Genomic DNA, 25,865 nt, shown 5'->3' with positions numbered 1-25,865 from the left:
CGAAACTATATACTAAAACACAACAACACATACTCATATTAAAACAAGAATGATACATAAATAGTTACGATAAGCTAAGAATAACTTGTCATAAATTTGATCGGCAAAAGTCCAAACAATATAGGTAAAAAAACCTAAACCCTAATAATGAGTTAGAATTTTATTTTTAATTTATTGTTATTTTTTTAAACATGACATTTTATGAATGTAGCATGGAACATACTCTTTCAAGATACAACAAAGGAATGGAAGAAAATCATTCTCAAGAACACCCTTATGATGAGCAACAAGCTGAGGTGTATATATATATGTGTATATATATATATTGATGTCCCCTTTGTATAGATAATAATATCGATGCTGTTATAGCCCAATTTTGCCCTATGACCCATTTACACTAAACCTAATACCCAACCAAACTAAATAACCACTACCCACTTTTGACCCACCTAAAATTTAACCCAACAGAAGCCCAAACCCCAGCTTAACCCACAACCCAAACCCATCAACCAACAACCTATTACAACCTAACCCTAGCCCAAACAAAATAAAAAAGAAAAAATCCTAGCCCTTAAGTTCAGCCGACGCCCCACTTGCCTCTGACTGTCGGCCAACTGCCCTCTGTACCCCATGCCGTCTGCCACCACCACCTGCTCCACCTACAAGATCAAGCAAACACACAATAGGAGGGCTTTAAAAAGCCAAAACAGAGATCATTTGTAAAAGGGGAATACTTTCGACTATTTTGCCATCAATACAAAGAATAGATTTAAAACACATATGCAAGCAGTGATTCAAAAAAAATAAGAACACGAGTATAACACGAACCAGAGAATCAAAAGTCAAAAATCCAAAAACTTGAGGTGATCTTATTTTCTTTTACTACTTTACTTTTATTTTTTTTTTTGAATCTATCAATCTAAATATATATATATTAAATACAAAAAAAAGAGAAAAAATTACCTACGGGCGATTTTTGGCCACCGTGTACGGTGACCGGTGTGGTGGTGCCACGGCAAGGCGATGACCGGACCCAGGATCAGTGCTGGAGCCCTAGCAGAGAAAAAAATAAGCCTCATTCCTTTTTTTCCCTCAACATGCAGAAATGAAATTTTTTTCAAAATTTTTTAACTTTTATAGGGGTCTGGAACGGCGTCGTTTCATCATGGATCGGGTCGACCCGACCCTGCCCGCTAGGATCCGCGTGTTTTTATAGCGGAAGGGATATTTGCGCATTTAGCCCTTCCGATTTTTCATGTATTTGCAATCAGGTTATTTTTTACTTTCAATTCGACCGTGGAGTTTGTCGCGCTCTTCAATTTGGTCCTCAGCCACGTGCTGCATTTTAAGATGGGGAAATATTGCGTTTTCAGTACTCCTAGGTTGCGCGCATTTGCAATTTGGTCATTTTCTCTTTGTTTCTTTTCAAATTCGCCCCAAATTTCGTTTTTGTTTCGATTTTCATCCTTTTTTACTTTTTCTCATTATTTTGTTTTAATTTCAATATTATTTATACTAATATATTTTATTAATGTTATTATTATTTTATCATTGTCATTTTTACTTAATACTTACATATATATGTTATTTAGTATTATTAATTGTTTAATATTATTGTTTCATTAATATATTTGTATGTCACATATGTATTCTTTAAATATATATACATTTACGCGTATATCTTAATATTATATTACATACATTTGTTTTTTTTTTTATATATATACTTGTCTCTGTATATTATGTCTCTATTTTAATATTATGCATATATTATTTATATATAGTATGTATATTATTATGCACGTGTTTTTTTTAATATTATCATATATTTACTTTAATATATATTTATGTAATATTGTCAATAATTGTCTTTCTGTTACATTATTATCATTGCTAATATATATGTATCGTATATGCTTTTGCACATAGTTTGTATATATTGTTAGTATTATTAGTTATATGTTTTTATCCTATCTCATGTATATATCTTCACTACTCCTATTATCATTATTAATATTAGCATCTTTATCGAATGTACGTATATATATCTTTTAATGGTGTATTTTTATTTTTAATATTACATATATTTTTTATTGTTATGTATGTATTGTAATACGCATATGTATATATTTTAATTAATTGTATATATTTTTTATACTATTTCATGTATATATTTTCTATATTATCCTTATTATTAGTATTAATATTAGCGCGTTTTTTCGTATGTACATACTCTCAATATTATTTTTATATGTATACTCTTAATACCATATTATTCTTACTATTTTCATTATTATTACTTATTTTTAATATTATCCTTATTATTTACGTATATGTATAGATATTTTCATGTAGTTATTATAAATGTACTTCTAACACTATTACTACTTATATATATATATTTTACGTACATGCTCTTAATATCATTATTATGTATATACGCTCATTGTTTCCCTTTCATGTTTAATTCTAGTATTACGTTTAATATCGCATACATTTTTATCGTTTTTTAAAATTATTATCACATTTATTATTTGCTTCAATATATTTCTAGTTCTTTCATTTATTTATTTTTATCAATATTGCTTTGCATTACTTCGAAAATCATATTCTTGTTTTTTAATTAATTTTAATAAATAAGGCAATGTACTGATTTAACATTAAGCCATAGATTTCATCGCTATGTTGGATGAAATTTGTCGGCTCGTGTTAAAGACGGAACACCCTTCTAAAAACCGAAAAACTAAAATTTCTCGTCTTATCAATCGGATCACTATTAAATCTTACATTGAACTCGTATTTTTGAAAACCAAGACAACGTATGTTTAACAAGATAACAATTTTGGGCGTCGCGAGGGTGCTAATACCTTTCTCGCGCGTAATCGACTCCCGAACCCTATTTTTCTCTGGATTTTCACGTAGACCCAAATTCAGCCTTCATTTTTGTTCAAAAATAAGTTTTCTTTTCAAAAAAGGATAATTTATTAGGTGTCCGATCACACCTAGAAAAAAGATCGGTGGCGACTCCCTTTTTAAATAAAATCAAAAATCGGTTTTCAAATTTCCGATAAGTCACCTCAATTAGCGACCAAGCTAAAATTTTTACGTCGCTACAGATGCCAATTGAGTTAAGACTCGATCGACAATAATAATTACATTTCTAATATTATGTGTGTGTGTGTGTGTTTTTAAAAAAAGTAGAAGTTGCAAGGAATTGAGGTGAACACCATGAAACGTCATGAGTATTTAAGGCTACACACAGCATACATGTATGCCAATTTCAATTCTATTGTTTGTTAATTATACTATATATAATTATCTAACTGAGTTGAAGTCGCGAGTTTAACTAAAGATCAATTTAGTTAAAAAATAACTTTAAAAAGGGTTTCTATTTTAAAGGTAACGAATAATATTATGAGTTTACTTTTTGTCTTTTCATTTATGTATTTATATAAAATCTATAAAAAAATAGTTTAAATTCAAAATAAATCATTAGGATATCCGTATCTTCAAAACTTTATCTTTGCCATTTTAACTAAGCATTCACAATAAAAAATGGTAAGGAAAATGAAAGAAATTACAAATAATAACTAATGAGTTAGAAATGAATCTTCGTGACTATGTTATTTGGATTTGAACCTGAATAGTGAATAAAATGTGAAATTACATCTTTATAAATATATCTGAATATGTATAAAATACAAGTAATTGGTGTTAACACGTATAAAATAAAAAAGAATCGGAGCCACGTAGTTTGAAAAAGGCATAAAATAAATAAATAAATGAGTATTTGATTAGGTAAATTTTGAGGTGTGATTTGCAGGAGGCTTAATGGCAAAGAACTAGATGATTTGAGTTTCAAAGAATTAAAACAGCTGGAGAATCAATTAAACGAAGGGATAGCATCAGTTAAGCAGCAAAAGGTACTGTTATTAATATTACTATAAATTATATTTATATACATATAATCTTCTCATATTTATGTGTAGATTATATATATATATATATCATTTTAATATATATATCTAGTATGTATAATTTTAAAAGACGGAATAGGGTTGTGTAGACCAATTTATTTGTTGATGGGGAATGGCTTTTTCAAGAGAAGTTTTTGAAAAATCATTCTTGATGATATTGATTCGGTCTCTCAACAATGGAAGGTATTGGCACTCGGGAGAGGGTTTTGTCCCCCACTTCGCGGAGAGTTGTGTACAATTCAAGAACGGGGACGCCTTGACCGTACGTGGACATACAATAACCCACCAATAGGCGACTTGAGCGTCTTGCCCTTGGTGAAATTCGAACCCTTAACCTATTGAATATAGGTCAATTGTTGGGGTATAGGGTATCACTTGAGCTATTAATTCTTCCTAGGGATATCTTCGAAGTATCATCCTCGGATGCACCGATCCAATCCCGCAACATTGTTAAAGTCGCTCTGCTTCATCATTTGAAATAAACTAATATTTCCATCCATAATTTATCTCTAATTTTAATCAATATTAACTCCAAACAAACATAATTTTAGTATATTTAGTAACTCTCCTACAAACACAAATTTAAAATAATTTCATAGGAGCCTAATTGTGAGACCTTGAAACTGAAGTTTTATTGTTGTAGGAACAAATTCTAATGGAGCAGCTTAAAAGATCTCGATTACAGGTACATTTTATATTCCTACATTAATCCAATTTTTTTAAAAGTAATTATATTTGATACACGTGTTTGACACAAATTTGAATATTTATTTTCTCAATTTTAAAAAATTCATTACATCTATATTAACATATATCTATATTCAACACTTATTCTTAATTCAAGTCTAGATTCGGATATTTGACATAAAAGGTCATTGTTTGTCAATCCAATGCTTAATTTACCCACTATATATATCTGAATATAAGTACGGAGATATGATTTTCTAAAAACCTCAGATTTAAAAAACAAAATTTCGTAGTATAAATATTTACTTTTGAAAGAGTATTCTTATAAAGGAATCATATATGTTTAGCAATCAAATGATTGTAATTAACATTTAATACTAATGATTTCTGGTTTAATATTTGTATATTTTCAGGAACAAAAGACTATAATGGAGAATGAAGATCTACGCAAACAGGTACGTAGATCATACGTATAATCAACTGCTGCATACATATAGACATATGCATTTACATACATATAAGGGTAAACATATTGCTAGTAACTTAATTATTCTTTTTTTTTTTATCACCAACTATTAATTCACTAACATGACAACTTATATATAATAAGGGTAAACGTATGTGTAAATGCTGAGAATTAATTTTTTTTAGCATCAAGACTAAATTGACACAAGGTATAAATATTGAAGGTTAAAGTTGCTATTATGCCAATTTTAAAATCTGCCACGTAGTCTTCTTGTTAGACATTTAACAACGGATGACAATGGAGACAAAATCACGATAATTTTGTAACTTTTTTTATAATTAAGCAATAAAAAAGAAATTTACCAATAATTGGGTGATTAGCCATGTAGTTTAGCTTATATATAATATTAAGAATTTGAAGTTTTTATTGAATGTGGTTTTAAGGTTGAGGAATTGAGACAAAAAAGGAGCTCAAAAATACTAGAATTGAATCCATTGCTGGAAAGAAGACTTGATCATTCACCAAATAATTCAAAGGCTGACTATAATAATAGTGCATCAGATGATGACAACCATCTCTCAGACACTTCCTTGCACTTAGGGTATGTACGTATGCATGTTTCATTTCATGTTTTCTTTTGGTCAAATTTCACTATTAGTCCTTGTATTATGCATTAAATTGTGGGTTTAATTCATGTACTCTAATTTGGTCGTCAATTTAATCGTTTTTAGTCTTATGCTTTTTGAATTTGATATTTCAATCTTGACTCAAATGATTGCAGTTAAAATCATTAATTAAAATAATGTGACTTTTTTATGAGTATTATGTGAAAATAATATGATATTATGATAATATATTTTTTATATCATATTTTTTAAAATAGCATAATTTAACTTAATAGATTTAATAGTTGTCATTTGATCATGATTAAAATTTTAAATTTTGAAAAATACAGTGACTAAAAGTAATCAAATTAAAATACACAAACTAAATCTACAACTTATACATAGTGTAAGAATTAATAATAGAATTCGACTTTTTTTTTCATTTTATTTGGTAAACAAATTTGATATAACGAACTTAAGTAAATTTTTATATCAAAATCGAGCTCTACATTAAAACTGAAACTCAATCTAACTTGAGTCAAGCTTCGAGTCCTAGTTGTTAAATTGAACTCAAGCCTTTTTTAACTTTAGCTAAAACCTCAAGAATCCACCTTTAAAAGTGAGTGCGAGTGAACTATTTAAATCATGTCTCTTAGTTTCACCTTGACGAGAATAAAAGATATGATCTTTCAGATACATAAAAAAATTTATAAACTATTTTACATATCTGTTTCAAATATTTACCCGAGTTTAAGTTAAAAGACTTACTACTATGAATTGTTAATCTGTCAGGTTAACGTCAAACGTCGGACGTAAAAGAAAAGCGACGGAGATTGAACCCACGACCAATGATTCAGGAAGTCAAGTGGCTTCAGAGTGATTTTTATTTGTTAATTTATTTTGGTAAATTTCAGCTGTTTTGCAAAAATCAAAATATCCCTCGGTTTTCTTTTTAGGCAATTAAATTACATATCAATGCTCTGATTTCGCACATCTAAGATTCTCAAATTTTCACCTCGATTGTTAAAATCGACCTAGATTAATCCATCCATTTGTTTATTTTACATGCAAATAATACAGTGCCATGAAATAAAATAAGATTAGTGCGAAAAATATAATTAAATTTTTTTTATGAAAGAAAAAATAACTAAATGATATATTAATAAATAAACATTATGTGCAAATATTTCAATTATAGTCCTTAAACTCTTACATTTGAATTTAATTTTGTTACTTCTAAGAATTTAATTTTTTTTATATTTTGAATTTAAAATTCTAAATTAAACTAATAACACCATTAAATTCATGTGCTAGTATGATATTTTTAATATAATTAAAAAATAAAGTAATAAATATGAATTTGACCGCATTAACAATTAGACTTGTATTTTTAAAATTGAAAAATAAAATTTAAATTCCTAAAAATTAAAAAAATGAATTTTAAATGTATAAAAATTGAAATACATTTTAACCATTTATATAATATTGTTGTAAACCATTTTTTTTAAAAGCAAGATGAAAATTTTACTAGAACTGTTAATTAGTGAAATTTTTAAAAAGAAAATTATTAACCAACTCCTTCAATTAATTAGTTTATACGAAAATATTTCTTTCTCTTGAACATTTGAATTTTGAAGAAAATTCATTTACATTGAAAATTAATGAACAATAAATAATACAAATCTAGTACATGCATGCTCGGAATGGAAACCAGGCATGTATATTTATGATTTAGTCCCTCTATCCTCCTGAGATTTAAAATTTAATTACATTTGACATATTTTAATTTTCTATTTTTTAATATTATTGATAGTTCCAAATCGATAAAATTAGTTACTATTGTAAAATTTCTTATTTTTTTTAAAAAAAAGTCTACTAAATTTAAAAGTAAATTGATTATTAATTTAACAATAGAAAAATCCACCTCATCACTGTAATGTCAACAAGTACAACTAATAATGTAATTAAAGGTAGAACCAAAGGCAAAATTGGAAATTTCCTTTATAGGTCTAGAAATAAATTATAATTTTTTTTGGGTGGCCAAAATACATTTTTACCATATACCAAATTGTAATATCACAAAAACTGAAAGGTCTAAAATGAGAATTTTACCGTTGGCATACTAAATGGTTGCTTACTCGGGTTAAAGCTCGATTAATAAAAAATGAGATAAGATTTGGATTCGAAACTTGCAGATTCCATAGATTACTGAATCACTCAACCTTCATATAAATAAGAAACTACAACAAAATCTTGTCCAGCTTTGCTGAACCAACCCGGTGTGTATATTTTTTTACTTGTCACCTTTCTTATTTACCCCTCTAAATTTCTTGGGTCGAGTTTGTACCTTGAAAGAATGTCGTTTATCACCAGCTGCCTCACCCTTTTGGCTCGTAGTTGCCTGATTTATCTTTCTCTTCTGACCTCTGCCGGTGCTGGACCCTTTGTCGAAATTCTTCTTTTTACCATTTCCTTCTGAATGATCCTTCATTGAATTTCCTAAGTGCTTAGCTCTTTTAGCCATTTTCATTCCACCACCATGGCCAACATGTTCACTTGATTTGGCGTGCTTGCTGCCACCATCCCTTTTGTCCCTTTTTCTCTTTCGGTGTTCGATCATGTCGTTTTTACTTTTAAAAGCACCGAATCGCTTATCTCTCCTCTTTCGAGACCTAGTAAGATTCAACTAGAAATTAATTGGTAAAACATTCAAATGCAAGCTACCAATAAAATAATAATAATAATAATAATAAAAGCTGCAGCAGAAAGAGATCAGACCCTTCGGTTGATGAACCCACGGGTACTTTGTCTGCATCATTGACGTCAGTTTCTTCAGAAGTCGTTTTGCCACGTCGGTTCTGCAATAATATAACATTACAAATTATTCTTAGGAGCAAATGGATTTTAGATAGCATATTCGAATCAGGAATCAATATCGAGTATGTTGGCATGAACGAGGGAAGGAAATGAGAGGGAGAAGGATAGAAAGCCTTGCCATGAAAAACGAAGCTAATTTCCCCTACTACTTACCCGCATTCGGCACCTTCTTTATCGAAATTCTTAGGGGAATGTTCAAGATATTCCTCAACATGAATACATTTCAATTTTCTTAAACCGAAATAAAACTAGGGTGACTAAGAATAAGAAATGAATACCTCTATAACGGTATTCAGAAAACCCTTGTGCTTTTCCGGAGCAACAGATTGAACTGCAGCAATACCACACTTTCTTGTCAAAATTTCCAGTATTATAGTGACCTGTCGAAACATGAATGCACAGGATGAAAAGTCTGCAGCTCTATATGTCAGTTTTTATATAAAGTGAATATCTATCTACCTTTGATCTGAAATGATTTCTCGAGATAGATGACCACTGTAGAACTCCATTGATAATATCGGAAAGAAAATTCTGCAGGTCTTTAGCTTGCAAGGTGGAAACCAAGACTTTTACAAAACCCAAAACAGCCTGTCAACGGCATACAAAAAACCTCGTTCATGAGAAGCAAAATATTTTTCAGTCAGACAAAATGAAAGACAAAATCATAAGTTGGCACAACAGAAACTCACTTTTATAACTTCCACAGCTTTGGTTTGCAACAAGGATAAAATAGAAGAAACAAGATCAGGCACTGAGATACATATCTCAGGATCATCATACACGAGAACAGACAGGGCAGCCACTGCTCCACTCTTAATGTGAGGTGATGAACCAGAAAGATATCCCATTATCTGAAAAGTAAGCAACATATTTGGTCATTAGCATCACTGATAGTCATCCGTTGGGGCAACAAGTTGACAGTAATTGTTTACAAATGCAACTATCCGAAGGAAATTGGGACAAGTTAAAAGCAGCATAAAATTTAGACAGTCATGTATGTCCTAAACATAAATGATGAACATAAAAAACAACAAATATATGTCCAACTTGGGTTAGACATCAACATTTTGGCCTCCAGGGATAGTTTCTAACTTCCCTACTTTTATCCTGGAATTCTCATAGCACTCTAAAACTCAATTGCCTGAAAAAGCTACTGCTTCGAGACTACTACTTCTAGACAATCATAAATGATTCATTATATAGATTTATGACATAATTCTTTACAACACTTAATGTCAGGGTAATGAAGTCTAACACATTTAAAAAAAATAATTACAAAATCCTCACCATGCTAATCAGTTTGTGATAGGGTGGATCAGATTCGAGATCTGACGACTTTCTTAAGGTAGAACTCATCTTTAGTAATATATCGTAAGTTGTTTTCCTTGTTTCTTCCTTTCCCTGCATATTAACTTCAGATTAAAAACGCAATGAACTGCATTACCCCATGAAGTACGAGGAGAAAAACAGTAAATGATTGAACTTCTTAGGCGGGGCTCTTACATCCTTCAATGTGACTATAATCTCATTAAGAATAAGGAATGGCTTCGTATTTTCCTCCAATGAGCTCACCTGCAAGAATTTTTTACAGTTAAAAATTCAGTTGGCATCATGATCTAATTCTTAAGAGAGGGCACAGTATCATCCCCCATATGTACAAAAGTCAGTCAGCAACTTGCTGCCAGCATATATGTTTTAAACAAGCTAGACGAAAAGATAAAATTTGCATAACTTCACAAAATACAAATTAAGTTCAGATGCTATTTCCATCGTGTTAGGCATCAATGCGTCGCTAAAGGCTTGATTCTCCATTACAGCAACAGCAACTAAGATGAAACTGGTTTGTCTAAAACAAATTTGTGGAGGGATAAATCCACAATAATACCAAAATCTGTTTGACCACATTAGTGATGTAGACTATCACCTTAATCTAAAAGCATGCAGTACAATCAAACAGCACAATAGAAAAGGAATCTACAATTCTTAAACAGGATGAACTTAGATGAGAGTTAACCTTCAAGGTATGAACCATTAGCGTGTTGAAGCAATCAAGCCGGTTTCTAAGAGATGGAGTATCAGCTGGAGATTTTAGGCCAAGTAATAGATCAATCAACTCCTCCGATTTAGAAGAACAAAACCAAGCATGCTCCTACATCATCACATGAGAAAATCAGGAAAGTTATATCTCCTAACATAGGATGAAAATTATTAAAAAAATGATGAACCAAAGATACTATTGGAACCACACCTCCAAAATTCTGCTTAAAGCATAATATGCTTCATGATGACCGATCTCATTTGTTTCCTAAAAAAGGAGGTTAGTGAGCATTTTAAGGCTAGATTAGTATGTAAAAAAAATAACACAATAAGAGAAATGGGAATATTATATACCTGGAAAGTTTGCTTTATTAAGACATAGATAAAATCAATAAGGTCCTCCTCTGCCCCTGAAATAAGAGAAGATGCCAGCTCCATTATGATACACCTGTGTTAAAAAAAAAAAAGGAAAGTCTTAGCACCATGGTCAATCTCTATTGCTCTCCACAGAAAATGAGATTTTCTGCTCTCATTATTTTGTCAAGGCCAACAAAAGTCAACTAGATTCACCCATTCAACACTCCCAAAACATTTCCTCTTAGCTTATAGCAAATATGCATATCATTCGATGCAAATGGAGCAGATAAAAAAGAACTCCAGCAGGGGAGGGCAAACAGCTACAATATAGGCTGATCTGCCTACAAGGTGCTATACATGACCATTAAATAAACAAAGTAACAAAGCAAACAAGTACTTTAAAAGAAAATACAAAGTAAATGAGCACATTTTATGTCAACAACTTCACATTAAAGTAAAGATGGCTAATAATGACAACTGAAATAGCCAACAACAAAGCAGGGTGGGGCGGTGTTTTGCCCACCAAAATCAAAATTTATAATAAAATAAGTAATAACAATAAACTGATTTTTAAATTCCAGAAGTGAAGTCTGGAACATACCTGCTTGCATCTTTACCCATAGTATTAGTGTTTTTTTCTTTTTCCACCACCTCATCTGCATTATCAGCTTGCTTTACAAATTCACCTTCACCATCAATGGACTGCAGCTTCTCAACCAATAACACAAAAATCCTTTTGGTAATAGAAGAGTCTGTTATTGAAGCCAAGCATCCAATGGCATCCTGACAACACATGATCAGAAGAAATTTGGTGTTTTATATTAATAAGACATCAATAGGTGTTTCATATTACCAGTAAGGGAATATGCGTGTTTTATATATCAAAATCGGACAATTTGTTCTGCCAGGAAAGAACTTTTCATTTTATCAAAGTAATTTGAATAAGTCTATCAAATTTCAAATAAGACATTAAGATGAAAGAATGAAAATGTTAACCTTAAGATATAAACGCTTTGCTGGAATGGAATGAATAAATACATCAGTTAGAGCCTGAAGAATCTCCGGAGCACATGATGATAATGCCTTGATATTTTTGGTTGCAGTTTTCTTTGAATAAGTGTCTGGAATTCTGAGCTCTAATTTAGAGTCTCCCATTACAGTATTGTTTGATTCATCAGCATCCTCTCCAGATCTAAGTATATTTTTGTTTTGGTTGACAAGAATCTACAGAAAAAATAACACCACTATAGATATTATACAAGAGAAAAGAAAACAACAAACAAAAGTTATTTGGAAAGAGGATCAACGTAAGGTTCTAGGACTTACAAAACTAATGGTAACAACAATGAAAACAAAACAATAGTTACCTGTATGGCAACAGCAATATTTTCATGCATAAGCGAGTCCTCCTTAAGAATATCAATTAAAAGTTCAGCCAAAGCTTTAAACCTCTTGTGTGTATCAATAGGATAACGACAAAAGGCAGGTAGTAATCCCCAGAGGCTATGACTGTGAGCCTGCAGATCTTGACGAATTACAGACTTTTTTACTGAATAAAGTGGAAAAGGAAAAGTCAAAAGTCAAAACAGAAAAATATTTGAAAATGGAAAAAACTCTTAGTACTAAACACACAGAGTAAAAGCACCAGATGTTAAGCTAGATGGCTCCAACATTTTAAATCAGCCAAGAGGATGATAAGCCATAATGCAAAATTAAAAACAATGGAGCCACTTAGAGAAGCCAAATAAAGTGAAATAATATTTAAGTCGCTTAGCACAGCTAACAGTTTTGCAACTACTGACTAGAAATGATAACGAGATATAAAATTTCAGCATTCATTAAAATAATGAGAATGACAGGTCCTAATCCCTAAATAAGCTCTCTAACCTCAGGATCATAATGTTGACTGAATCCTTGGCCTACAAAATACCCAGAAAGAATAATAATCCAATAGATTCACAACAATTTAACCTAGAACCTTTCAAGGTGCAATTTTATGTGCATCATTATCCTTCAATTGTTAAATCTAGTCATAATCATGATCTGAAGAAAATTTCAGAGTAAGAAAAATACCTTTACAACTTGCTTCCTGAAAGGATTTTGCAAGTGGCACTATATGCTCCATATAATAGCTAAGAGATGCTCCAACGACATAGTCTTTCAATATGGGTACCAACCACATGTTTGAATGCATTAAGTTATCAACAGAAAGGGTTATAGGCAAAAGAGTCAGCATCCTCTCTGGCCCGATAACAGTAACTGCTGATCCTACACAATTCTGAAGCTGCAAATTATAACAGAAAAAGGATATCAATAGTTTTCCAGTGATCACCATGGAAGATACAGCAATCACAAGCTGAAGTAGTGAACCTTAAACATAGGATTAGTGAAACAAATATGACATTTTGTTGTCATGATGTTAAACCATAATCAGATAAATTATTTGGATGCAACATGGACATATAAAATGTGGCAAACATAGCATACTTTTCAAACTAAATGCATTAAAAATTGGTATTAAAATTAATCGTGCAGAAAGAAAGCAATATGCAGGTTTCATCTTACTTGACCATCTTATTATGCCAATCATGCCAACTAAACAGAACAAGTTTGCCAGAACATAAATAAAAGACAAGAAAAACAACAAAGCCTTCATTGTTCCAAACCAATTACTCCATTTTTACACTTATCATCTGTATTTTTGAATTAGCAATCCCTTCATTTTACTAAAACTTAGCCACTCTTTGCGAGTTTATTCAAGTACATGTCAGATGAACAATGTATCAAAAAGTACAAGGCAGATATATCAACAAGAGCATGCAAGAGTAAATTTTAGTAGAGAAACAAAGAACTTGATGAAACAATAACTTAAATTCAGTAAAACATCATAACACAAACAGCATTTTGATAAATTTAAAACCACAATACTTCTCAATAAGGGAACAAGCAAAAATGGTTGAGTGAAGACTTACATGGTTTGTGTTAGATGTGTTCCCACTAGTGCGAGTCATTAAGTCAGCAAGTTTATGTACAATGCCCTTCATAAATATATATGAGGATTCTCCTACAATCAATTGAATCACAAAAATAAGCAGAAGTTGATGCACAATAAACATGCATATTTTTGTCTGAGCATGAAGAATACAAGCCTAACAAACATCAACTACAATTCGACAGATTCTTAAGTCCTAGGTTCTTGAAGAAACTACAAGCTTCTCCGTAGTACACCAGAGATCAAACTTGTCAGATTGCTACTCATTTGTTTTTATTTTTTATCATTGAGTACAATATCTTTTTTATAGATTAGGCTTATTTCTAAAAGGTAATTTATGTAATTTAAGCTCTTACTATTATTGAGGGGTTTCTACTTTTAGGGTTCACAAAGCATGCCTGTATTAGGCTATATACTAACTTAAAAACGAAGACCACAAATTTTGAATTAAATAATTCTCAGATTTGTTTCCCTTGCCTTTTTAACTATGCTTCCTCCTAAGGGGGTTTTAACTCAATCAGCTCAAGCAGTTGACCATATCATCTCTAATTATTTAATATACCATGCCTGCAACATTTTTTTTCACTGCAAGCCAATAATCACGTTTGTGCCCATTAATTTTGGTGATAAAGGTTAAGGGTGCTGAGCCATCTGAATTTGAAGTAATAGCTAATGTAAACACTCACCTAAAACAGTCCCACAAACATAAGGACGCATAAAACAAGCCAGACAATTATGCCTTTAGCACATTTATCTTGAGAAGATTCCTCCTAATCACATGTTTAATATGATTAGCAGTAATAACTCAGGAGATATATGAGGTGAACAATAGTAGTAAAGAAACAATGCAGCCAAGCTCGTCCTTATAGTATTTCAAGGACATAGCAATGAAAATACAGTTGTGTAACTCATATGCAGCAAATAAAAAATAATAATCCAGCATACCGAGTTTCTGAAACAAAACAGTCAAGACAGCCAAAACATGCTCGTTTGGAATTCCATCACTTGAACTTAGGGTATTCTCAAAGATTGAACATATAGATTTTAATGCATCTGCTTCCTCACTACCAAGGCCATTGTTATCAGATGAAAGAGACTTCAGATCTATATGGTCGGTAATCAACTCCTTCATAATATCTGATGCATGTGATGCCACGCTAGCCTCAGAAGACAAAAGAGCTACATCAAAAGTACAACATTATCAGAAGAAGAAGAACTTTTAAATTTCAAGTTTGCTATCAAAGTATCCATAGAAAGCATTAAAATTAGCAGTAACATTGCGTATTCCACTGCATTAAAGGATAGAGATAAACTCTACACCTCACATGAGAAGCAAAGCTAAACATCCACAGAAAGAAATTTATTTCTTTATTGCACCTAGATCAATCAACTAAGAATGCATGTGATATAATATGGTAAATTGCTAAGAATTAATGCTTTAATTGAAACTTGGCTACATTAGGCACGGAATAAGAGTAGTAATTGTAAAACATCAACCTAGTGAACAACATATCAAAATATTCCGGAAATTTTAAGATGAGTTTTGATATGTAGCAGAAAAGCAATGACATGTAGGAAAATTGGCACAGATGATTTTCTAGGAATGTTACAATTAAAGATCTTAAGTCCAAGAACTTCCATATCTAGAAAAAGTTTGAAGTCCGTGAGCAATTGTGCATGGTAGAAAAAACAATTTACATTAATGAGTTCAGGAGCTGATATTACGAACAACAACACCATACATAAATCTCCACAGATTCATCACAAGCAGTAATGAAATTGTTACATTCAAAAAAGCAGTTCAAATCAACTATATTCTAGTGCAGTTTACAGGAAAGACAGAACAGAAGGCAATGATAATCCACTACACCTAACAATTGCTTGTCAGACAAGCAAAACAAAGTTTACTGATGCCAAAGTCCATTACTAATTGTGAAAACAATAATAAGTCTCCAATATCTTCATATCAGCGAAAATAATAATAAATACACTTGTCGCATCTTTTTATTAGAAATAATAAAAATAATAAATAAATAAACATGTCAAAATAAACATATCAAAAAACATACCTGCTAATGAATCATAAACAAAAGGAGTGTGCTTCGTCCAGGAGTTTGAGTCTACAGCATAAAGTTTATCTACAGCACATTTTAACAAAGTTGCGGCAGATATGAGAGTGTCAACAGGATTCTTCTCCCCAGAGACATAAGAAGAAAGAGAAACTATAATGTTCTCCGTCGCTGGTATAATCGCTTCAGCATTTGAGTTCCCAAAAAATACTTCAATGGTTTTATGAATGTTCCGTGTAAGAATAGAGAACTCAGAACTAGTAAGTTTACATAGTTCTGATAAAATTTTCAAACGGATTGTGGCAGAGAGATATGGAACAGTAAGCTTCAGCACATTTAACATATGAAGGACCTCCAAATGTTCAGGATTCGATAATGTTTCATCCTTAGAATCATCTGCACTTTTTATGGTGTTTAAGGTAAGTGCAACAGGCATATGGCTTTTTAGCAAGGAAAGTACCAATTTACTTGCCTCCTTCATAACATCTGAGGACTGTAAAGACTTAAAAAACTTCTCAAGATATTCTTGAGCACATCTCCGAACCTGCAACACAATATTAAATCAATGTATCAAATTACTTTACTTTTTTCCCCCATTGAATAACTATGGCTAGCAAGTTGCTAGCTTTATTCCACAAAGAGTAGTTCTTTTAAGGGTTTATTCAATTTCAGTATTAATTTAAGGGTCAGTCTCAAGTACACTGGATTGGAGATGTGTGTAGCTCTGAATGCACCTTACACAATTACACCATGCACAACTTATGTAACTTCGACTCTTCACTTCTCTTGACATTTAGACATGGGGACATAACCTCCAAGGATCCTCTAAATGCATGGAAAAACTTAGAAAAATCTATCCATACCAGTGCCAGACACATGCATATCTGACACTCGAGTAACATAGTGCACTAATGCAAGAACATACAATCTCCAACACAAATGGAAAAGCTAGTTGCTTGAACCCTTGGTTCATAGCATTAATTGACAGGAACAACCTCTTGTCAAATCCCATATGTGACTTTAGAAGCTTTCCTTCTAAAGCATGATTATTCATTGAAGACCAGAAAACAATAAAATGATGCTGAGGACAATAACAGGACATCATGCAAACAGACCATAACATTCATCAGATATACAGACGTAGCAATAAAATAAATATGCAATGGTTGTAAAAGATTGAATTTTAAACACAATAGACCGGTATTAAAATAAAACCATGCATTATTATATTCTTGAGTATCATATCCAAAAGGTCACTAAAGCTTAAGAAAACAACAAGAGGAAGTAAACAGTGCCTCGATACCTTGGGTCGTTTATCAATGGCGAATCCAAGCAATGACTCTAGACCAAACTGAACCGAGTGCCAATCCTGCAAATCAGAAAACCCGACAAGCAACAACCCCAAACACTTCACCCCACTTCTCAAACTCGCAACTCCCAATCCCTCCTTCCCCAATACTCTCACCACAACTTCCACCGCCTCCTTTGCCTTCCCACTGGCAATCCCTCCTTTCGGCACCGCCGGAACCACAAGCGACAAGAACGTCAGAAGCGCACCGATAGCCGTCGAATCAAGGGTGGCTGCTGAATCATCATCGAGGGCAGAAATGGATGCAGCAAAGTAAGCCGGCGGAGATAAAGGAAGCGACTCAGATGAAAGGATGGAACGCATCGCGGCAGCAGTGGCGATTAGGTGGCGATGCTGCGGGGCTGATGATTTTGAATAACGATCCATGAGTTGCTGACAGATATCGGACCCATCTTCCAAAGGGATTTCGTTTTCGTTGTCGATTTCCTTCGGGGTTTCTTTATCGTCTAACGGGGAATTTGGGATTTGTTTTTTCTTCATGGTGGCGATTTCGTTCAGATTTTGGGGGCGGATTTAGGGTTTAACAGGGGGTGATGGTGAAGAAGGGTTTAACAGGGTTTTTCTTGTTTTTCCCAAAAATAAGTTAATTACATAGATGTCCTCAGACTATAATCTAATATTTTAACTTTCCCCTGAGCTTTAAAATATTCTAATTCAATCTCTAAAATATTAACATTGTGAAAATGTTACATTTGGTACCTATACTTTCATAAAATTTCTAATGTGGTACCTGTGTTTTGAAAATATCCAATGTGGTAATTCAACTATCAATTTGTTTGATCATGGTTAAAGTACTTGGGAGGTCCCTATATTATAGCGACTAGATCAAATTAGTCTCTTTATAATTAAATGGATCAATTTAATCTCTATACTATTAAAAATTAAATAAGTCCAAAGTGTAACAAAGTTAATAAAATATGTATTAAAATTTATTTTTCTTTTAATTGTAGTTCAATTCCAAATAAAAAATTTCATTTACAAAACCATAAAAAATTTAATTTGTTAAATTTGTTAAATAGTAAATGATATTTTCTAAATAGTAAATGTTAACTCTTTTACAATTTGACCTTATTTTATTCTATTTAATAGTATAGAGACTAAACTAATTTACTTAATAATAAAGGGACTAATTTAATCAAGTCCTTATAATACGAGGACCTCTCAGATATATTCACCATTTTATTATGATCTTGATGTTAATAGCAACAGTGAATTGTTAAACCGGTCAATAAAATTCAACATATAGATTTTTTTTTTCAAATCATAGTCTATAACTCCAGTTGGATAATAAAATATTATATGAAAAATTAAATAAAACAAAAAATTAAATTAAATTGGAAAATAATTAATTAAACATATAATTAATGATTAAATGATTAAATAAAAACTTTATTAATAAAAAAGATTAATTTTTTTTATTAAAAAGGCAAGAGTCGCATGAATCATGATTATTTTGCAATGTTTGAAATATAAATATGAAATAATCATCAGGCATAATTATGATTACGAATGGCAAAATTTGAACCGTTCCTTAAATCTAGAATCAATCTACTTCGAATGGAGTGGATTTAAAAAAAAAAGTTAATGTGGGGTATTGCGAGTTGAAATTTTTTTTTGGATAAATGGTATAGAGCGATTATGATAATCACTTGCTTCCTCCCGTCTCACTGGACCATATAAAACTACCATTTTAGCCTTGTATATATAATTATTGAAAGAGTAAAAATATAATAATGTATTATAAAAAAAGTTTATATTATTTTAAGAAATATGATTAAATATTTACTTGTATTTAAAAAAATTAAGAAATTAAATATGAGTAGTAAATTAAATTGAAGTGAAATAAGATGAGACGAGGATAGATGCATTCAATGTCCATAAGGGTAATAGTGATTTTCATGATTATACATTCATAATAAAACAAGATAGCCTGTAAAATAGAGCATACCAACTATAGAGTGATGGTGAATTTAACAACATTTACCCGCCTCACTTTATTGTGATCTCTATTTATGATTACTCACAAATTATAAACATAAATAAATAAATAAATATTATAGTGAAAAATTATGTTTTGGCATAGCTACTAAGGCCATATAAATAGTGTGTTTAATGAGAGGGGATTATGTGGGGACACAGAGATTATTAGGGTAAGGTAAGATAATGGATTTATGGTGTTAGAATCCAATGGTAAGGTTTGTCGTTGCAGTTTTAGACTTCTAGGACAATGTCGTTTTCAGTCACTACTCCGTACACGCGGTTACGATTTGTACGTTTATTGCAATTAATTGGATTTCTTTTCTTCTGAAATTAGTGATATTAGTATACTTATACGCTCTAACAACAAATCCATTGTCGTCCAGTGGTTAGGATATCTGGCTTTCACCCAGGAGACCCGGGTTCAATTCCCGGCAATGGAATTATATTTTGTTTATTTCATTTTAAATTGGTTAAAATTTATTATTAGTCCTTGCACTTTGCAAAAGTTGTGAATTTGATCCATATGATTTAATTTGGTTAGTTTTTAGCCCTTATACTTTTCAAAATTTTAGTTGTGAATTTAATCCATATACTTTAATTTACTTTGCGGAAGCTGTGAATTTAATCACTATACTTTATCTTGGTCAATTTTAGTTCTTATGCTTTTCAAATTTTAAATATTCAATCATCGTAAAATGATAATTGTTAAATTTATTTGGTTAAGTTTTGTTATTTCTAAAATTAGTTGCACCAAACATATTATTATATGTGTAATACCATGTCAATTTATTATTTCCACATATTACTCACTAAAAATCTAGTTAATAAATTTAACAACTGTCATTTACATCGAGACTGAAATTTTAAATTTTAAAAAGTATGGGGACTTAGAATGATCTAATTGGGAAATATGGACCTAATATACAAATCTATGCATAATACAAAACTAGTAATTAAATTTAACCAACCAAATTTAACTATTACTTTTTGATTCAAGACTAAAATTTTAAAACTAGAAAAAGTATAGGGACGAAACCTCACTAATTTGAAAAGTAAATGGATTAAATTTAATCAAATTAAATATTACAGACTAAATCTAAAATTTCCATAAAGTAGAGTGACTAATAGTAGAATTTAACCTTTTATATTCAATGAGAAATTTAATTATGGATTAATATACAATTTGGTACGTTATTTTGGCTTTAGTGTTTAGTTTGGTAATTTATTTTTTTGTCCAAAATTAATGCTTAAGTTTGGCTTCAATATTCAAATTGGTATATGTGTTTTTTCAATTTGATACTTAAACTTTTTTTTCCAATTAAGCACTTTTTTAATTTGGTACTTAAGTTTTTTTATCCCAATTATCTACGTTATTTTAAATCATAAGAGTATATGTGTTAAATATTCATTAGGCCACATGATGCCATTTGATTTAAGTATCAAATTGAACATTGAAACCAAACTTTAATATTAAATTGAGACAAAAGAAAATTTAGATACCAAATTAAATATTAAAAACAAGTTCAAATACCAAATGATATATTAATCCTTTAATTATCCACTAAATTAAGTGAAAATATGACTTGTTATTAGAGGTGTAGACAGGTGAAGTGAAGTACAATTCCAATAATTTTTTCAAATCGTTGCTCAGCCTCGGCCTTATTTACTCAAAGGTCACATTTCACTGTTTACAATATACTGGGGACTATTAGTGGAATTTACCCTAAATAGTTTGTAAGACAATAAATTAGAAGCACAGCGTTTCCCTTCCACAAAAAGTGACGAAACGTCCTTTGTGAGCAGAGACCCAAAAAAACAGACTTAGAAAAGGAAGGGTCAAGGGGGGAAGAAACAGCCGTGTGTTCCGCCGGAGCTGCCGCCACAAGCACCGTCAACGGCAGAAACAAAGAAAACAAGGCAATGGGTTTTCTTCTCGTCTTCTTCCCCGAAGCCATCCACAACAAAATCATCGGCAACTCCATTAATAACACCACCACCAATAATAAAACATCATCATCAAGATTCATTAAAAGAACAAATCCCAATCTCCTTTTCACCAAAGCTAGATTCACCATTTCCATGTGCGCTCTTTTAGTTTCCCTCACTCTTCTCTTCTTCACTCTCTCAACTCTCGAACCTTCCTCTTCTTCAATGTGGGATTTTAAAGCTCTGCATGTACTCAAGAAAAAACCCAATGCCGTTTCGTCTTCTTCTTCGTTCGCTTTACATGGGATGGGTACTTTGTATAGACGTGGAACAACCGCCATGGACGAGCTTATCATTTGCCATGTTGTTGAAGATATAGCCGAAGATGAACTCAAGCTTTTCTTACGAGTCTTACATAGATCCGGTATCACTTCAAGGGCTGACATAGTTTTCCTTTTTGGGTCCTCTTTATTATCTTCTAGATTCAGCTTTTTGATTCATGAAGAGAACGAGTCATTCTTGAAACTCGTTCGATATTACAACGAGTTGAATACTACGAGTTTCCGTGACTCAGTCTTTCGTTTCAACTCGACCCAGTTTTGGAAATCTGGGAAGAAAGATATGGGAGAACCGGTTTGGGGAAAGAAGGGGAGAGGGAATTATAGTAGTTCAAATGAAGATGAAAGTGAGTCAACTCGGATGATTTATGGCTCAGTTGTGGGGTTTGATGTGAATGAGTTGGATCCTGAGAACTCGTTGGGTGGGTTTTTGGATTATATTCCACTGAGTTTAAGAAGATGGGCTTGTTATCCAATGTTATTAGGAAAATTGAGGCGAAACTTCAATTATGTAATGTTATTAGATGTTAAGAGTTTACTGTTACTCAGTTATCCGCTCGGCCGTGTTAGGAGTCGGAGTTCCGAGTCCGTTTATTTATTTAGCAGCTGCAGCAACAACAGTAAAAGTAACTCGGAGAAAACTCAGTCTCATTGTCGGGTTAACTCGGCTATTTTGATGGGTGGAGTTAAGGGAACTCGGAGGTTAGCCAATGCAATGTTGACTCAGATTGTTAGAGCTACAATACAACAGCATAAGAAGAAGAACTCGGTATCTGAGTCGGGAATTTTCAGTCAACTCGTCGGCAATGGCTATATAATGAAGAACGTAGAGTTGACAACATTGACCGAGTCATTTCAAGGAGCGGGTTCACTCAGTGGGTTGAGTTCTGACTCAGTTGAAGGTTATTCAATAATACAACGTGGTAATGGTAATCGTGATATTAGTTCCATGATTATGAATCTAATATGTTTATGTGAAGCAGATTCTTCTGTTTATAGGGATTGTTAAGTACATTTTATTTTTTTAAATAATTATAATTTATATTTAATATTTGTGTTCACATACATATTTAAATAAGCATAAGACATAAAAATTCAATTAAATTTAAAAATTAAATATATATAAGGGTATAGAATGTTTATTAATATTCCACATTCATCAAATTATTAAAGGGATTAAAATGTAATTTTACCATTATATCATGTAGCTTCATAAAAAAATTAAGGGATTAAATTAAAAACCTACCATTTGGCCCTTTGTCTTCATTTTTTGTGGTACGAACCCCTAATAATGATTAATATTGTTCCTAAATTGAGTTAAGCCTGAGATGAGGTTTACAGGGTGAAAGTGATTCATCAAATCAGATCGTTCTTAGATAAAGTGATATACCTCTCCCCGACAATGACTTATATGCTATAAGTTGAAGGTTTGAAACCCATCAGACACACGATACGTTTGTCCCCTTGGTAAATAGTTTAGTCCGATGAAGTATTCTTACTCTATAAATCCTGTCTCGAATTCTCATCGAAGTCAGAAAACAAAAACCTAAGCGCGACTCAAAGAAACATAAACCATTATTGAGGGTTCGATCATCTGCTCAATAAGCAATACTTCCAAAAACTTATCTAAAAAAAAATCAACCCCTAAACATATAGCCATTTTTTAGAAAAAAAACAAATGTAAACCTATTAAGTTTTTTTAATATATATTTTTCACATGATATACGAAATATTTTTAGATTATAAAAGATACTGTTCCATGATCATAAAAATAAATTCATGTGAAGTAGAGTCTGAATTTTATAAGAATTCTTAGCAAAATAACAATATATATATTGGCCTATATATATATACTGAAATAATATACGTGGAAGATTATTTTTGTCCTTTAAAAGAAGAAATTGTCTGCTTGGTGCAAGACAATAAAGAGCAAAGTGTGGGAGAAATTTAGGATTTTGGCATTTACATGTATTTCATATTTTTGTAACATTTATTTTCCATACTAACTCTTAAAAAAATCGAATTATTGGTTTTCTAATTTATAAATAAAAAATTCCTTTTGAGGATGAGAGATGAATCATAATTTGACAGGAGAAAACGTAATTTTATCACTAATTAACTTATATAATTTCATAAAATTTGAACGGGTTAAATGAATGATTTACATTTTTTTCGAAAGCAAGGCTACTCAGTCTTTTATCTTCACCCTTATGTCTCGGGACTAGATCTTTTGTCTCGCGATCTGTTGATTCCAAATTTGCCTAAGTCAACTTTTACTCCCAAAAGTGAGGGTTCATTTAAAATTCCTCTAAGCCACCAATCTGTATAGCAGAAGTGATTATGCCAAAAGAAGTTACAAATGAACAACAGAAAGCCAAAGAAAAAATGCACACACCTTGTGTGCGCTCTTTTTGTTCTTCTTTGTAAGCTTCTTTTGGCACAAATTACTTTCGCTCTATAAATTGGTGCCTTGGAGGAGTTCTTAAAGAATTCTCACTTGAGTAAAGGCTTACTTAGGCGAGTTTGGACGAACAGATCGCCTAAGGCTGCACAGATCACGAGACGAAAGATCTAGCCCCACGACACTTACGTAAAACAGACATGAAAACTACTAAAAAAAACAACTAACAAATTGTTTATAATTAGAAATTTACACAAATTTTTTCACTTGAAAAAAAAGTTTTGGCCCTATATATGTACCTATATTAGAAATTAGATTGCATTTTGTCCCCTCTATTTAAAAAATAGGCAAATTGTTCTATATATTTTTTTTTGCATGAATAAGTTTTTAGCTAGTATTTTTCTCTAATTTGTCTTGATGAATTACAAGAAAAGGGTAAAACCTTAACATCAATACAATTAACATGACTTGAACTCAAGTCACACTTAACACGATGAACACCTTCACCATCATGTGGTGGAATTTTATTTTTCCCTATTTTAAGGACTAAGTCTGCACAGATTTTTTTGAAATGCTGATCCACATTTTTCTTATTTTGCTTTAGTTTAATAAAAAGAAAAAGAAACTATTGCATTTTCAGATACTTAAAATGTAATTCAATCATTAAATTTTGATTTTTCTAAATTTTGGGTTAAATATATATAAATGTAATATAAATATTTAATATATTAATATATAATCATAATGTACAAATACATCACTAATATACAAATTTAAAAAAAATCTCAATGGAAAATCCTCTTCTGCTTTTAATTTGGTCACAATTAGGCATGTAAGTGCATACCAAAAGCAAAATTTAGGCGCCCTTTCTTTAAATAAATATGTAAAATAAATAAATAAATACATAAATAAATAAAGGTGCATTTCATTTAATTATTTGAATAAAAAAGTAGACTTTATTATAACACCGTGTTCCCACTAAGTAATACCTTTATTGTTCCTTTGAATCAATTAAATTAAACTAAACTTCTTTGACTTTAATAATTTATTATTATTATTATATTTTCATTTTATTTATGAAAATAGATGATGCAAATTATGGTAAATTTCGTAAGAGGTCCTTCTATTATAAAGATTTAATTGAATTAGTCTCTTTATTATTAAATAGATTAAAGTTAATTTTTATACTGTTAACAAGAATCAAATAATATCAGATTGGAATAGAGTAAATATTTTTAAAATTTTTATGATTTTGTAAATGAAATCGTTTCTTTTAAATTGAAATGCAATCAGGAGCGGAGCCAAAAAAATTTGAGGGATGCTGAAATAAAGTTGTACTTTTTTTATGATAGCAAAGTGAAATTTCACCATTTTCATAATCTATATCTTTATAACTTTTAAAATATTAAATCAATTTTTTTCTCATTCTTGGGGAGGCCAAAGTGTAATTTTACCATATATTAATTTAAATTTTTTAAAATTATAAAAGGTCTAAAAGTGTAATTTTCTATTTTAAGAGAGACCGGGACCCTGCCAGTGGCTCCGCCCCCTCACTGCAATTGAAAAAAAAAACTTTAAGATAATTTTTATATAGTAAATATTAAATTTAATATAAATTATACTTATTTAATTTTTTTAATAGTATATGAACTACATTAGTACATTTAATAATAAAAAAATAAGTTAATCCGACCCAAGGAGCTCTCAAATATTTTAACCTGCAAATTGTTTGTGTTTTAAATTTGTTGAATACTTGATTTGTCCGATGGAATTTATTATTTTAA

The 25,865-nt window shown here is 31.1% G+C and overlaps 3 protein-coding genes, 1 long non-coding RNA gene and 1 other non-coding gene across 6 annotated transcripts; 3 read left to right on the top strand and 2 right to left on the bottom strand.

Annotated features, from left to right (window-relative positions):
- Nucleotides 1–121: 121 nt before the first annotated feature.
- Nucleotides 122–1,112, bottom strand: LOC107924567 (uncharacterized). The gene is made up of 2 exons (XR_001691799.2): nt 964–1,112; nt 122–659 (listed from the first exon to the last, which is right to left on the bottom strand). It is a non-coding gene; the product is annotated as an uncharacterized lncRNA (long non-coding RNA).
- A 3,510-nt stretch (nt 1,113–4,622) lies between these two features.
- Nucleotides 4,623–5,813, top strand: LOC107924566 (agamous-like MADS-box protein AGL18). Its single transcript, XM_016855077.1, has 3 exons — nt 4,623–4,662; nt 5,078–5,119; nt 5,574–5,813. The coding sequence occupies exons 1-3, from the start codon at nt 4,633–4,635 to the stop codon at nt 5,805–5,807; spliced, it is 306 nt and encodes a 101-aa protein (XP_016710566.1). The 5' UTR covers nt 4,623–4,632; the 3' UTR covers nt 5,808–5,813.
- A 1,900-nt stretch (nt 5,814–7,713) lies between these two features.
- On the bottom strand, nt 7,714–17,981 carry LOC107924453 (RRP12-like protein). Of its 2 annotated transcripts, none has more exons than XM_016854912.2 (18): nt 17,371–17,981; nt 16,068–16,611; nt 14,944–15,177; nt 13,979–14,070; nt 13,080–13,290; nt 12,374–12,531; nt 12,003–12,230; nt 11,608–11,789; nt 11,004–11,097; nt 10,861–10,917; nt 10,627–10,761; nt 10,116–10,184; nt 9,900–10,013; nt 9,302–9,463; nt 9,072–9,200; nt 8,891–8,992; nt 8,514–8,593; nt 7,714–8,407 (listed from the first exon to the last, which is right to left on the bottom strand). In XM_016854912.2, the coding sequence occupies exons 1-18, from the start codon at nt 17,914–17,916 to the stop codon at nt 8,029–8,031; spliced, it is 3,516 nt and encodes a 1,171-aa protein (XP_016710401.1). In that variant the 5' UTR covers nt 17,917–17,981; the 3' UTR covers nt 7,714–8,028. The 2 variants fall into 2 exon arrangements, with proteins under 2 accessions (XP_016710401.1, XP_016710400.1); XM_016854911.2 differs by having other exon boundaries at nt 12,374–12,555; nt 17,371–17,980.
- A 1,803-nt stretch (nt 17,982–19,784) lies between these two features.
- On the top strand, nt 19,785–19,856 carry TRNAE-UUC (transfer RNA glutamic acid (anticodon UUC)). Its single transcript has one exon. It is a non-coding gene; the product is annotated as a tRNA-Glu (tRNA).
- A 1,185-nt stretch (nt 19,857–21,041) lies between these two features.
- On the top strand, nt 21,042–22,708 carry LOC107923285 (uncharacterized). The gene has a single exon (XM_016853490.2). The coding sequence runs from the start codon at nt 21,337–21,339 to the stop codon at nt 22,687–22,689; it is 1,353 nt and encodes a 450-aa protein (XP_016708979.1). The 5' UTR covers nt 21,042–21,336; the 3' UTR covers nt 22,690–22,708.
- The last annotated feature ends 3,157 nt before the right edge of the window (nt 22,709–25,865 follow it).

Source organism: Gossypium hirsutum, chromosome A11 (genome assembly GCF_007990345.1).
Source record: "Gossypium hirsutum isolate 1008001.06 chromosome A11, Gossypium_hirsutum_v2.1, whole genome shotgun sequence".
NCBI lineage: Eukaryota > Viridiplantae > Streptophyta > Magnoliopsida > Malvales > Malvaceae > Gossypium > Gossypium hirsutum.
Note: the sequence above shows the minus strand (reverse complement) of the source record. Positions and strands in the feature narration are given on the sequence as shown.